General features: G+C 39.9%; 1 protein-coding gene across 1 annotated transcript in view; it reads left to right on the forward strand.

The window, feature by feature from the left end:
- The first annotated feature begins 1,713 nt into the window (after positions 1-1,713).
- ccser1 (coiled-coil serine-rich protein 1) overlaps positions 1,714-15,328 on the forward strand; it is a 129,268-nt gene continuing 115,653 nt past the window's right edge. The window contains 4 exon segments of the mRNA XM_029439707.1: positions 1,714-1,908; positions 8,134-9,151; positions 9,866-10,283; positions 12,425-12,609. Coding sequence (XP_029295567.1) covers positions 8,159-9,151; positions 9,866-10,283; positions 12,425-12,609 — 1,596 coding nt within the window. The 5' untranslated portion in view covers positions 1,714-1,908; positions 8,134-8,158.

A 15,328-nucleotide genomic window follows, 5' to 3' on the forward strand; every position in this document is an offset into this window, starting at 1 on the left:
GGGCAGCCTGTTGGTTACCACTCTGTTAAACCTACTTCAGCAGAAATCACAAACCTCTAAACATTATTTGATGCCACTTAAGTCTTTCTGTTCTTGCATTAGGCTGTTCTCCCATTAGTCCTTGTAGTATTCTTATAGGTCAGATATGCTTTCTTGCATGCAGTGCACGTTTGAGATCTAACCACAGAGCTTCCATATTTACATATCCGGGCAATGAAAGCATAGAAAAACTTTAATCTCTTAAATAGTTCATGTGTTGAAGTGTGTGTAGAATGTCTGTCTTGTAATAAGTCTTTGTCGTTTTCCTGGAACATTTGCTTCCAGGACGGGCATTAGACAAAAACAAACTATTGAAAGATTAAATAGACACATTTTCATTATGCTCAGGAGCAGTCTTTACATACTGTCTGTTACAGTATGTTCTGAGACAAATCTACAATTATTATGGCTTTGCAAATTCTGCATTTATATATTCCTAACTCCTCTATGCAAACTCATGACTGCCAATCACCCAATTCAATTCCCTAAGTGTTAATTCAGTTTTTTATTTAAAGGGCCAGGGTGTAGGTTTTAGGGAGGTCTTTAAGCAGAAATTAAATATATTTATGTTTTCATTAGCGTATAATCACCTGAAACTAACTTGTGTTTTTGTTAGCTTAGAACGAGCACTTATCTACAAAGGGTGAGGCTCCTCTTCCCTAGAGTCTGCCATGTTGCACCGCAATGTTTCTACAGAAGCCCAGAACGGACAAACCAAACACTGGCTTTAGAGAGGGGCCTTTCACGTTTTTTAGGTTCCCTAAAGCACACCATAGGTTCTCTCCGACACACTTGGAACCCCTTTTCGTGTCAGACATTTTGACTGGATAAAGCAGGAAAATCACAGGTGGAATTAATAACATTAACGATGGCTGCATTCCATTTTATTGCACATGCTCACGTACTGATATGATGAACTTGGATACTTAATGGAATGGTGCCATTGTTAATGTGATTTTTATACACCTGTGTACCCTGCATCGATAAGTCAAAATGTCTGCCATGAAAAGGGTCAATTCAGTGGGTTGCAATCTGCAAATTTACCGCTAGACACTACTAAATTACACACACACTGGACTTTTAATCTTTAGTCTCATTTTATTTTTCGACTATTTTTGTCACAATACACTTCATTTTTACAACTTGTATATTTGGTAAATAGTATTACGTAGCTTTCATTTTGTTCAAGCTTCATTTTGTGTGTATAGCCTATGAAGCAATCTATTTAAAATAAAATAAAAGTATTTATCTAATATCTTTTTATATCTACAGTCATACTTCAATTTAAATGAGTTGGATAAGTAAAGTTTATCTAATCTTATCTGATGCAAATATTATAAATATTACAAAATATTGCAAACAAATGTTAACATACCAAATTAGTAACTTGCTATTTTAGGGATAGGCTACAAGTGAATGCCAAATCCATTCAATAAGGCTACAGTTGGATTCCTAATATTTAGTGGGCGATGTATCACAAGAATCCAGATTAAGGATGGGAATAATAATGATATTTGCTAGATACAGATTAAATTGTCCATCCATCCACCTGCTGAGGGATGCTGAGCTGTGGGCGGAGGAGCAGGAGCAGGAGGAGGAGGAGGAGGAGGAGGAGGAGAGACGTCACGCTGAGCACGCTCACGGCCTGTCGTTACAACACGGAAGAGACGAAGGAGGAAAAGAGACTCCACGTCACTGAGGTGTAATATTGGCGTCAGTGCAACGCAAGGTGCTACCTCAGTACGATTTCAGTACCATTGAATACTTCCAGATATCCTCATGTAGGCTATGATAACTCGTATGACCACAAAGCGAAGATATATCCAGCTGTTCGGCGTCGGTAGAGACACTGCTGGGAATCTACTGAAGGTAACGTACGTTTGTGTGTTTGTCCGCTGCCTGCTAGCCTGCCCGGCTGAAACACCGGACGGTACCTGATACAGTATTTCCTCTGACCTTTGGAGCCTGAAGGAAGCGATACATTGCATTGTGTTGATATAATGTCGTAGGGACCATTAGCGCCAGAGCTTACTCCCAACGGTTGAGTGTCAGTAATTTGACCCAGCTAGCTAGTCTGGATTTAAGGTCGGCAGGCTTCAAAGCGTTGTTGACGTTTCGGTTTGACAGTTGCTGGTGTCCCGCTGGGCTGCTGCTGCTGGTTACTTACATTTACATCTCTGCATCTCATCTCATGCAAACTGTATTATCTGATAATGGCTATAGCGAAGTCGTGGACAGAATAAAAAAGCAACCGGGCCCGTTGAACTGTTGTAAGAAGTGTTGGTAATACTGTAAGCACACTAATAACAACATCATGCTAAGGCCCATTCATTGATTTGTGACGCTTTAAACGTGGAGTAACCCCCCCCCCCCCCCCAATCACTAGTCACACCAAGGTGCCACTATAACAGCAACCATTAAGAAATATAATTTCAGCAAAACCTTAAATGGACACTTAATCGATTTCACACAAAAAGACCAGTGTGTTACTACCTAACCTGTGAAAACTGTTGTAAAATGTCTCTGTGGGTCTGGAGTGTCATAAAAGAGAAGTTGAATCTCACTTCTAACTTTACTGTGAGATAAATCATTTTAGAGAATAATATGCAGACCCATCCCAGCTTCCTCAGAAACTGCCATATCTATGTGGGGGAACAAAGTCCGTGACAGTGTGCTATATTAGTTGCAAAATATGTTGACCGTTGTGTTGTGTCTATATATGATGTATGTGTTGTCAAAGTCCTTGCTTGTGTTTTGTCTATTTGCATTTGTTTTCTTGACTTGCAGTGTTTTTTGGGCAGCGTTCATTGTTAACGCAGTATCCAAAAGTCAAATTGATGTTCATATAATGGGATTTGCAGTCTAAATTGGCAGATGTTTTTAGTCTTATTTCTTTAGTGGGCTCAAACAAGATTGTTTAGAGTAGCAATGTGTCTGTTGGGCCAAAGGTAAGACATTACATTTCTCATTTGAATCCCTGGTTAATAAAACGCCCTCATGCTCAAGATAGCTTGTTGTTTTGACCACATCTTCTTGCATGCATAGATAAGGTCAGCAGTTTTCTTATGCTATGCCTTACATAGGTCGCAGAAACTATATGACATATTGATGTAACATAGATTAACTGATAATAGATTAGTTATTATCTGGGAATTATTATAAAATTATTAGTTATATGTAGCTTATATTTCTGTTTCCTGGTATTTTCTCAGTTTTGTACCTGAGTTAAATGAACAGTGAATATCTATTTGATCTTATATCCATAAATGGCAATCCACATTATCATTGTTTTCCTCAAAATATGTGTCTAAATTGTTATAAAATATTGGGATATTTTGTTTGGACGATATCACCAACCCCATCATTGAAGCCAGCTAACTCCCCGTGTGAAAACACACACCTTCACAAAACAATTCTTACTTTGGTAAAGCCACTATGTTACATTTGTTTAAAGTAATCTCACATTGCTGTATCAGTCCCCAGAAACCTATGAAAGCTTGTTTGAAGCTCAGTACTAGTAAGTACTGCAGTACAGTGCTGCCTACTATGCAATCTGCCATTACATGCAATCGAAGATTATGGTTTGCATGTAATGTGTCGTTAATGTTGTGAAAAAGATCCCATTGAGAACCTGTTTTATAGGAAACACCCAGTAACAGTATGCACAGCCCACACACACCTTATATTCTTTCAAACCGTCAGATATCCAAATTGTGTGTATCAGTGCACTGAAATGGGAATTTGGACCCATATATTATCCTTCTGATTTATTCTATAACTAGTGTAGGCTCAGGCTGTAGTCTGGGGTGATAAAACAATATAAGCTATATAGCAGTGCGGGAATAAAATACTTCAAGCTAAAATGGTTTATTTAGCACATGTTTTGATCATTAAGGGCATGGCAGGGGCCTCCCCTGAACTCCTAGAGCTATTAATGTCAAAACAATGTACTAGGATAGGACAGGATACGCAACATATTTAGTGTAGTGTCGGCGTTTGGAAAGAATGGAAAGATTGCTATACATGCAAGCATGATGGTGCAGAAACATTACTCTGAAAGGCATTGAACTGAACACAAATCTAGTGAATAGAATAACTTTATACAAGCAGTCAGCTATCTAACAGCTAGCCAGCTAAAATGTGTTGTATCTTGAGGGCTGTTTACAATAGCTGATAATATTAATAACAACTCTTTTAAAGTTAAAATGAGTCCAAAAGGTGTTCTGATTTGGCATTGTGTTATTTACCCATCAATATTAGCAGCATTTGTTTCGGATTTGATCATTTTGGCTCACCGTGAAGTCAAGCAAGCAGCAAATCCAATTGCTAATGCTCTGCGACTTGTTATTCAACACAGCAGTACTATCCCTGACTGCGGTATAGAGCAAAGGGAAGAGGAACTGAGATGAGGAGAAGTTTCGCTTCAGCTAGTTCTTACGCAGTGGCCGAGCAGTGAGGAAGTGAACACCTGCTTAGTTATTACATTTCTAGCTTCTCTTTTTGCAAGCTTTAGCGTGAGCAGACTTCACATGGTTGATCCCGTACTTTATTTTGTAGTGATTTTGTGTTGTGCTGGTTAGAAGTGTGTTCACCAGGCCTATCAACTATAAGCCATCGCTTAAAAGAGTTTTCTTATTACCCCTGACTTTAAGATGTGTTCTCAATCTGTTTAATCTCTGTCTAATTAGTTTGAGGACTGTTTACCTTGTCTTAATGAGCCAGCTCAGAGTGCCATGACCTGGTCAAATGGTTGTGTGGTGGTGATAGGCAACTAAGTGCTGCTGAACTGCTGCCTCAGAATGACAATATTGATTTACCTTTTTATATATTACATCAGCTGAGGCAACTTGGTAGGAAAATGCATCACGACTTGATCAAATGTACTTTCAAAGAGGTGACACACTCATAAGCCACAGTAAAGGGTTTTAATGTAATCTAATTACACCGAGATCGAAAACAAAATGCTTCAATAGCTTTCACAGAGTCAGCTTCTTTAACATAACGAGCATTACATTGTCACTGTTTGGCTAATTAATTGCAGAAAACAATGAAAACGTGACTATTTACCAAAATGAATGTCTTCCTTTTAATCTGTAACTCCCCACTTGGAACTTCAGTCAGTTCAAGCAGTAACTGTGAGACAATAACCCTGCTTGCAATGCATTTACCAAGAGGCTTTCCAATTTGTAACGTTGTAGAAAACAGTTTGTAAATTAAGATTACATGGAGCACAGTGTCATAGCCTTACACTCTCAAAGACAGTCGGTGGACTTGAAATAACTATCAATCCAACGTCTACCGCTTACGCCAAACTTCCCTTCCACATCGGCCAGCTGGGGGATCCCTAGGCGTTCCCAGGCCAGTGAGGAGACATAATCTCTCCAGTGAGTCCTGGGTCTTTCCCGGGGTCTCCTCCCAGCTGGACGTCCCTGGAACACCTCCCTAGGGAGGCGCCCAGGTGGCATCCTTACTAGATGCCCGAACCACCTCAACTGGCACCTTTCAACGCAAAGGAGCAGCAGGCTCTACTCCGAGTCTCTCACGGATGGCTGAGCTTCTCACCCTATCTCTAAGGGAGACGCCAGCCACCTGTCTGAGAAAACTAATTTCGGCCGCTTGTACTTGTATCTCGTTCTTTCGACCATGGCAAGCCACACTTAATATTCCTTATGTAGCTGCGCCACAGGCCAGGAAATTAAAAATTGTCATAAGTTTTCTCACTTAATTCTTCTGTTCTATAATGCATCTTTTATCTAGGATAATAATCTTTGATGCCCCTTACTTTGCTTTTTGTGATCTTTTGCATGTTAGGCTTTGAAACAAGTCAGTAGCTGATTAAATGCCTTTACACAGTCGAGAAGAAATGAAAAAACGAAGGGTAACTATGGCATATTCATAAGCAATTTTTTCTGTTCAAACCTTTCACATCAAGGCCGACAAGAATATTCGCTTTCCGTGCATTTTTACCAAAATGAAATGTTTGCACCGGCCCACAATTATCGACTCATAGTTGTCATCATTGTTTTAACTTTGATAAACCCACGCTCAACTGGATGCAGGCTCGTTATTCCAAGTGTGCAATACTATGTAGAAAAGCTAAAGTGTGGTCGCATTTCCTACGGGCGGCACCAAAAAAGCGTTATTGTAAGTAGTATAAACGCTGATCTGCATTGCATAGTTTTTCATCATTCATGACTGGACTGCAAATTCAGTGTAACTGTTATACTTCCCCAGATGTTCTCTTTATATTTTTTGTCTTATTAAACTTTATTTTGCTTGTCAAAGTGGACACTATTTTGCCAGACCAAATGGATCATCGATCAATATATTTTTGTGTGACAGAACATTGAACAGAATTATGACATTGACGTCCAAGAAAATCTTTTAATCATGTGAGCAAAAAATCATTATTTTAAATGCTTGTTTTATCGCCAGCCAAAATTTGCAGAGATGGAAACAGCTGCAAAAAACTGCACTGCCCAATATGGAAGCTTCGGAGTGGATATGCTAATAGAGATAGGATGGTGTCCAATGTTTTAATTGACGTACAAATTATTCCCATTTGGTCTGGGAAAAAACTTTTAGCAATACACAAAATGCTTTAGAGCTCAGAGTAATAGGAGTTGTTCAGAATGAGTAATGAACACATCTGCAAACACAATTGTAAGTACTGTATAGTCCGACTTTGATTTTTCCCTTTCTCAGTCTCTCTCACTCTCCCTTTGGGTCAGTCCTGTCTCTTCAAGATTTAGCTGTCAGATAAATGTTAATTATATTATGCGACATGTTAAAGAGAAGTCAACCCTCCGAGTCTCATACCTGCGGTAATCACATGTGTGTACAGCCTTTCTTTACATCTTTAGACTGAACTAGAAAATACAATCTTTGAGGCATAAGCTCTGTGTGCCTGACTAAATAAGGATTTTGGTACAGATGATGTTTTTACCTCATCATAAATATAATAATAAATAACTGTGATGCAGGTGGCAGGTTTATAGTTAAAAATACTATTGAATGACAAATTCAGCTTCTCTCTCATGTACGGATGTTATCAGACACAGAACTGCACCTCAGCTAGGCATCTTTAGTCTGCTCGGTATTTTTACAGTTCATAACCCCTTTGTGGTATAAGGATGTTGTCCACCAATCTGAAGGTCGGTAGTTCGATCCCCAGCCCCTACGGTCAACATGTTTGTGTCCTTGTGCAAGATACTGAACTCCAAATTGTTCCCGATGGCATCGCCAAGGGTGTGTGAATGCGTGTGAATGCGTGTGAATTACTCTCCTGGTGAGCAAGTGGCACCTTGTATAAATGAAATAGTGTATGTGAATGTTTGAATGCTGCCGCTTTGAGTTGTTCGCCAAAAAAGCACTATATAAATGCAGTTAATTTACCATTTGCACCAATGGCTATTTCAAGCAGTTGTATGTTGAAATGTTTTCATCACACAAACGTCACAGGGAGACAGGGATCAATAGACAGGGAGTCTAGCAGCAACAGGATAAACAACACTGTTTTTATTTACACATGAATTACCAATGCCTGATTAGCAAAAATCTATCACATAACACCATCGTTTGCCACAGTAGCATCTGCAGCAGCAACTTGTTTTGACTCATTGAGCGTGGGAATTTTTTCGATCCGTACACTGAAGCTCCAAGAATTAATTTATTTTAATTTGTTAAATCATTTGATTGTGTACATACGGTTAATGAATGCAAACAATCACTTTGTTATTTGATTTGATTTGGATATGGTAATATGGCATACACGTTTACTGGTTTAAAAGGCTGCATTACAGTAAAGTGACGTCATTTTCTGAACTTACTAGAGTAGACTGTTCTAGCTGTTCTATTATTTCCCTATATCCACATCACTGATTATTTATCAAATATAAATATTTTGTTAACGCATCTATGGTCCTTCAACATCTTTGCATTATCAATATCGAGGTATGTGGTCAAAAATATCATGATATTTGATTTTCTCCATATCTCCCAGCCCTACTTGCCACATTAGAGAACAAATCGCTGTTATATGTTGATGCATGTCGTATCCGTAAACATTTGTTTTGTGTTTGTTTGTTTCCTCAGAGTGCCCCACTGCCACAGCTTCTAGATGGGTGAATCAGGCTCACGCCGGTCCACACTTGTGTCCCGCCTGCCGATCTTCCGCCGCAGCAGCAGCAAGAAGCAGGAGTCTCTCCCCTCCTCTCCATCTTCAGGTGGACAGGGCAATGGCGTCCACACCTCTTCGCCCTCCAGCACCAACTCCAGTTCTGGCAGTACGGGGAAACGGCGTAGCCTTTTCCGAACTCCATCTCTCAGTTTCTCAGCTAAACGGAATAGTGATCCACGTGTCAAGCCTATTAACCTAAACCTCACCCCCCCTCTGACACAGACCACTGACACAAATGGAAATAACCAGCAGACGATAACAACGTCTTTGTCGACGGGATTCAGTGAAGGTGGTGGACGTCCCAAGTCACGGCACTCATTTGGGTTTGGCAGCCACAAGCAAAAGAAAATCACACGCTCTCAGACCGAGGATTTTGAAAAAGCTCCCTCTTCCTCCTCCACAGCCAATCGAAATGTATTTATAAACTGTATCAGTGGCTCAGGCGCCAATGAGGGCGACGACTCCGGGTTCCTCGATGATTACAGTGGTGGTACTGGTAGTAATAACAAACGGTCGTCACGGAAGAAGCAGCTGCTGCCCAAATCTTTCTCAGCTCACCACCGCTTCTCCCGGACCTCCGATCACCACAGACCTCCAGAAGTGAATCTGGAACCTCCAAGCTCCACCACCATCACTCCAGGGGCAGGAGAGCTCACCCCGGGGTCATGGCCAGGCGAGCTGCTTGGTGCCGGTGGTGAGAGCTCACTCCAGTCCCCTATGATATCAGAGGACCGAACCACAGCCATCACCCCTTCAGAGTTCATCCCGATCACGGAGGATTCTGTATCCGAGGCGGATGCTCTGCCAGCTCCCAGCCCCGGATCTGGTTTAGCCCCAGGATCTGCCTCTGTGCCTGGGCCAGCTATTGACACAGCTCCACCTGAACCCCCACCTGATCCAGAGAACTTCAGCTTGGTTGTCTCTACCTCCCAGGTAGTGTGCTTATAAATCATCTATGGTGCTTTGGAATCAAATGTCTTAATCAGTTGCTAAAAAGTTGCTTGTGATAATAGTGCGACAGCATTAATTTCATGATGAAAATGCAACATTTTTACAAGCTAAATTATTTGAACAATATATCTTTCTTCTTGTAAGCATAAAAACAGGAATTTATTTGTAAAGAAGATGGCAATATTAGTGCTTCAGGAATACAACCACAGATGCCCTTGGATTTTGAGAACAAAACCATAAAGGAGGAATATTTATGACCACTGAGTGGAATCTGTGAAATGTGGCATTAAAATTGAGCACCAGGCATGAAAGTCCTTTTTATTGAAAGAGCTAAGGCATGAAAAGGAAAACCCACGCATGTCTGAAAACTGCCCTCTACATTTCACACCTTTGTGCTCACAACTTTTCCTCCTTCAAAGAATTGATTCTATTTTATATCCTGGTGGAGGAGGGATCTCCAGAAGGGAAAACAATTTACCCAATACAACAGTTGCAAAGACAAAGCTCAGCACTTAGGCCATTGAATAGTAAATACTGTATGACTATCGAAACATGCACACTTTGCTGCCTAAATGCGTGTTAAAGTGGGTTCTCATTGGAGTTCACAATTGTTCTTGTATTTGAATGTACAATTTTAAAATGCCATTGAAGCATGTTCTGTTTATACACATACTCATAAAAATGTATTCTCCTCAGGTTTTCTTCACTCCAGCGCAGTCCAGCACTGAAAAACCTTTACTCCCAGACACCAGCACAGCAAACAACACAGACTATGAGACTGCCATTTCCCTCTCAGAGCCTGAGACAGCTGTACCCTGCCTACCTCTGCGGGAACAATCACTGGAAGAGAGGAAGGAGAGGGAGGAGGAGAGAAAGGAAGTGAGGGATGAGGTGTCAGCAGAGGCGAGGAAGGAGTTGGTGGAGGAGAGGAAGGCAGGTTACCACACAGAGACCACAAGTGAGAGCGAGGCATGTGTGGTTGGCAGCGAGGGTTGTCACTCTAACCCAGAGCAATCGGAAAGGAGGGCAAGAAACAAGCGCTCTTTTCAAGAAAGAGGAAGCTTCTGTGGCTGCCATGAGCCAAGGTCCTCTCACTTGAGGAAACCACATGCAGGTATGAAACTCATGCAAACACTTGTAGGTAAATCACAGATTTACATGCGCAGCCAATACACAAATATCACTAGTGTACAATGGGAGTTACAGGCCCAGCCAGCATGATCCCGCATGATAACTGAGACGGACACAAACTTGACTTCCACACTTGTTTGACATTCTTTTGTGAAAATGAAATTGTTGACCAAGTATGTTCTCTCAATTTCAGCGAAAGCATTGACTTCTTGTAAAGAAGACATAGTCACTGAAAGACAAGTGACTATGTGTGCGGGCATATACTGTATATCTGTTGTATATGCCTGTTGCATGCTAGTATGACGCACATGCTTTCTTTTTGATAACTTAGATGTAAACCTATGCTCTTTATTCCATTCACTGTTTTTGCTTTACCTGCTTTCTAAATGTCTTTCTAAATTACACACTCACTCATATATGAAATACCTTTTGCAATTCAAAGCGGAACAGAGGACATGTTAATATTTTCTCTTGGGTTTGTATCTAATGTTTCCAAAGATTCCAATACATTTTACAGCTTGATATTTGATTTGAAACTGTTGTGGGTGTCACTCAGACAGTTAATCTGAAAAAAAGCCCTCCGTCTAATAAATCAATGCCAATTGTGTGTTGACAGTAATGAAACAGTGTGTGTCATACTGACAATTTATTCCTTAACCAGAGGTGATTTGTTGCTTTCCTCACTTCTTCTTTGGCTGCTGTAACATATTGCAGAGGAGATTTCTTTTTAGCCGAGGATTCTCTGGTAACAAAACAAAAAAGAATTTCTCCTGAAATCTGCAGCCCTTTACTAATTCTCCAACGATTGTTTTCAGACACTGAAAAACATGAATTTTTGGAGTTTATTACCCTTTCAGGAGAAGAGATCATTTAAATGTAAGGGTTGGACTTGGACTAGCTAACCGTGTGATTAGGAATCAGAGTTTAGTTGCAGCAACTGATAATTGCGTTTTTGCAGATACTGAAATGTCACTTCAATAATGCTCACAGTTGAAACTGTGACTGCTTTAATAAAAGATGCGGAAACTAATGAATATCATCAAGATTCAATTATGATCCAAATATCATAGTCAAAGCATTTCAATTTCATTTCTAAATGTGGACATTTCTACACAATCCAGTACAAATACGGTTGTATTTGAGTTATGGTTGACATGCTTAGTGTGATCTTTGTTATATAAGAAACTCTCCTCTATCATCAATCACTTATTTCAGTTTCAATGGCCTACTGTGGGATTGTGAACACAGTGTATTGCAATAATGCTTGCAGGAAAATAGCTGAATATTGATTTACCACAGGGTGAATGTTTAATTTCCAGGCAGTAGGAACTTCAGAGAAACTACAGCAATAACAGGGTGAGCTTGTCTGTGTCATTTTAACAAACAGTGTGTGTGTGTGTGTGGTGTCTAAAGACATGGACAAGAAGAGACATGGTAATCATGGAGCTTCTTCAGTGTTTTGTTGCTCAGTAGGAAGCCACAAAACAGAAAATATCTATTCTCATTTTTTCCGAGTGAGTTCAAAAGAAGACAAGAAGGAAGACTCCCACGTACACATAGGGGAAACTATGTGTGTATGTGGTCATGTGTGTGTGTGTGTGTGTCAATGTTTGTGAGAGAAGGAGAAAGTGGTTGTCATTAAGTGCTCTTTTAAAAAAATGTTTTTTATAACCTTTTTGCTCAGAGGACGTTACATTGTCTGTCTGTTTTCACATAAATCCATTAGTAGATCAAAATGGAGCAATTATAGCAATATTCTGTTTGTCAGACGGAATATTAGCCCTGAAATCTCACATTCGTTCTCTAGTTTTATTCTTACACCGCTTGGTGCTCAGATCACACTTGATTATTACAAAACAGGCATAAATACCATTTGACCAAAAGCAATATGGCTTTAGAAAGGAAAATATTTAACTTAATTTTAAATACTGAATAAGTAACAGCAGGAGTTTTTTTCATTAAGTTTTATGAAAATAACCTCACTTCCTACAGGAAATTGGGCGGACTGCTATTAATTGGAAATATAATAAAAAGATGATTATGTCTCCGCTTGTGGAATCACTGTTACAACAGTTTCACCCTAATGTGACTTTCTTCATCTTGTTACTGCTTTCTTTCCACCAGCCTCTCTGTGTAGCAGTGTCAGCCCCTATCATGAGGTGATGCGGATGGAAAGGCGGCTTCGCTCCTCATCTGAGGGGGCTGGTGGGCCTCGTATCCATGGAAATCACAAAGATGCCCCGGGCATGGAGGGATGTGGCCTGCTCAAACAGAGAAACAACTCCTCGTCATCCAAACTGGGAAGTCTGGTAGGTCTTGACTGTGTGTGCGTGCAATTTGATCAGTTATTGGATTATATAATGAATAGTCTCGTGAGTGCTTTGAAGCTAAACTAAAGTAAAACTAAAGTTTACTTTACACATTTTAGGTCATGCTCAATTATAAGTCACACCTTTTGCTGATTGTGTGTGTGTGTGTGTGTGTGTGTGTGTGTGTGTGTGTGTGTTTACAATTTAATTAAGATGTTTAGGTAAAGCATAAATACACACACACACACATCACAGGGCGAATACACACATTTTATTAAATTTTCATTAATATTGCAAGATAGGGCATTGCCTTGGTAGTGGTTTGCGCTCTCCGTGTGCCCTTTTAGTTTGTATAGAAACCTTTTCAAACGCAAAGGTAAGTAAAAGCACAATACATGAGGCAAAGAAATGCACTAGAACAACATTTCTTGGGAATTGGAGCAGAAACATTTAATTGAATAAAAATAGACAAAACATGACCAAATAGGAATTCATTGCCGTGCAGTTACAGGGCAGTAATAGACTAAATTTAATAAAGGAAATAAAAGTACAGTAAAGAAAATATATCTGTCTAAGACGCAGAAAACAAGAGAGAATGAAAATGGCACTATATCTAACTATGGTAGTATTTATGTAACTGCAGATGTGAGAAGTGTGTTAAACAAGACGGATATTTAATATGTCCACAAACCTGAATCCATCTTCACCACCATCTGCCTGTAGCTGTTTTTTTGGGTTGCGGGTGAGTGGATGTAATTGGCCACAATTGTAACCAGCTGCTGAAACACTCCCTTATAATATTCTGTATGATTGGAGATTCTTTCTAATCATGCCAGTACCCATGCCTCAGGCCATGAAAATACCAGAAGTGTTCCAGCACAACCTGGGCAAGACCAGGCACAGTGCACAAGCTAAGTATGAAATGTCACACATTGAACGGTGATCTACAGTTGCCTGTATTCACTTTGCCCTAACAAACTAGCTCGTCGAGCCTTAATGTGTCACTCAGTACAGACATTCAACAGCTCAAGTTAAGCATAAGAATCTGTAAAAGTAGTACTGTATGTGTGTACACATGAATTTGAAAAACACAAAATAATGTAATTCTAATTTCTTACATTTAAATCAGTTTAAGGCAAAGCCCTGAAATTAAGTTCAGTGCGAGTGTGAATGAGTACAGTACTTTTAAAAAGTTCTTCCGTCATATATAGGATTTAAGCAATACATCCAGTTTTTTTTTTAGCTTTGCAACTTAACAGACATTGCACTCGCCTTTGATGATGCATGCTGTAGCTATATCCACATATGTTTCTGGCGGCTCGCTACTATTGCGTATGTGTTGGTTTCTTACGACACATCACAACACACAGGGAAGCTCTATGGGAGGAAAGCTAGTTTAGGTCAATCCTATTTAATTTACCAGGGACTATAGGGCAGGGATATACACAGCACGCTGTAATGTACTTTACAGACTGCATCTGCTTCTTGGAACGCACTTCACCACCTTCGTCCTATGAATGGACCTTCAGGGGCCTAAGTTGTGCAGAAAGCTCAGGAATCTTGGAGTTTATATTAAATTATGTACCTCCACTTCTCCTCTTTATTTTAGCTTGATAAGTTAGTTTGTTTTGCAGAGGACACTTATTAGGCTTATGAAAAAGTCTGGATCGAGACAGCTGAGACGCCTTCTTCTAAGTAAATACATTAACTAAAGCTGTTGAGAGTATGAATAAATGCAATAGAAAATATCTGCCTCCTGTTTACGCATATACTGCAGTGTTTCCCCTAGGTTTACTGCTTTGGAGGGGCGCTCACCGTGCGACGGGGGGGGACAGTACAAACGGAAACGTACACATAAATTAGATCAATAGCATAAGCGTTTAGTTTATTTAATAAAAGAGCACCTGAAAAGTGAGTTGAAACCACCTTGAATTTCAGGCAGGCCTGTGGGACATTGCACCAGTTTAGGGCCAAACAGAGACGGACTAAAGCACAGCATACTAAACATTTTGCTAGGTGGATATGCTTTATTGTTGCTGATTCATTACAGCCCAGACAGAATATAATTATCATAAAGCAAATAAATATTTGATTTGCAATGACAAATGACTTATTTGTCAAATTGACGGAGATAAACTGTGAGGTGCCTTTTGTGAAGCAAAGCAATGCTGTGTTTGCTTGAGCTGTTTGGTGATCTCATTCCATTTGTTATTGTTGTTATGATATCCCTTTGCGACACTGCAAGATATTTTTCTTACCAGCATATACACTATTGGTTGCTCATAAGTTTCTCAGTGACAGCTGTGATAATATTTTGGAAAGCTGACACTGATTACATTCAATTCCAGTTGAAAAGAATAACTTAAGACGTTCTCAAGAAATTCTCTCTGATCTCAGCGAGAAGCTGAACAACTTTGAACGTGCACTTTTGTTTGTAGTTTGATTGACATACAGTATACGGCAGAATAGTTCAACTGCAATCCATTTGACTTTGACTGTTATTTATGCACATCAACAGTTGCATGGAAGCCTGCTTGCTAGACAGCGTTGTAACAGGCTGTCTCTTGTTGTCCCATCATCCTGTCTGATTGCGGCCTTGTAAAGCCTAGATATCATAAGTGACACTTGTATTAATCATAGAACAGATAAGGATTAACTTCCTCTCCCAGACAGAATTTGTAATAACCACAACCAGACGGTTGGGTTTTGAAATGAAAAC

This window comes from Cottoperca gobio, chromosome 9 (assembly GCF_900634415.1).
Source record: "Cottoperca gobio chromosome 9, fCotGob3.1, whole genome shotgun sequence".
In the NCBI taxonomy this organism is placed as follows: domain Eukaryota; kingdom Metazoa; phylum Chordata; class Actinopteri; order Perciformes; family Bovichtidae; genus Cottoperca; species Cottoperca gobio.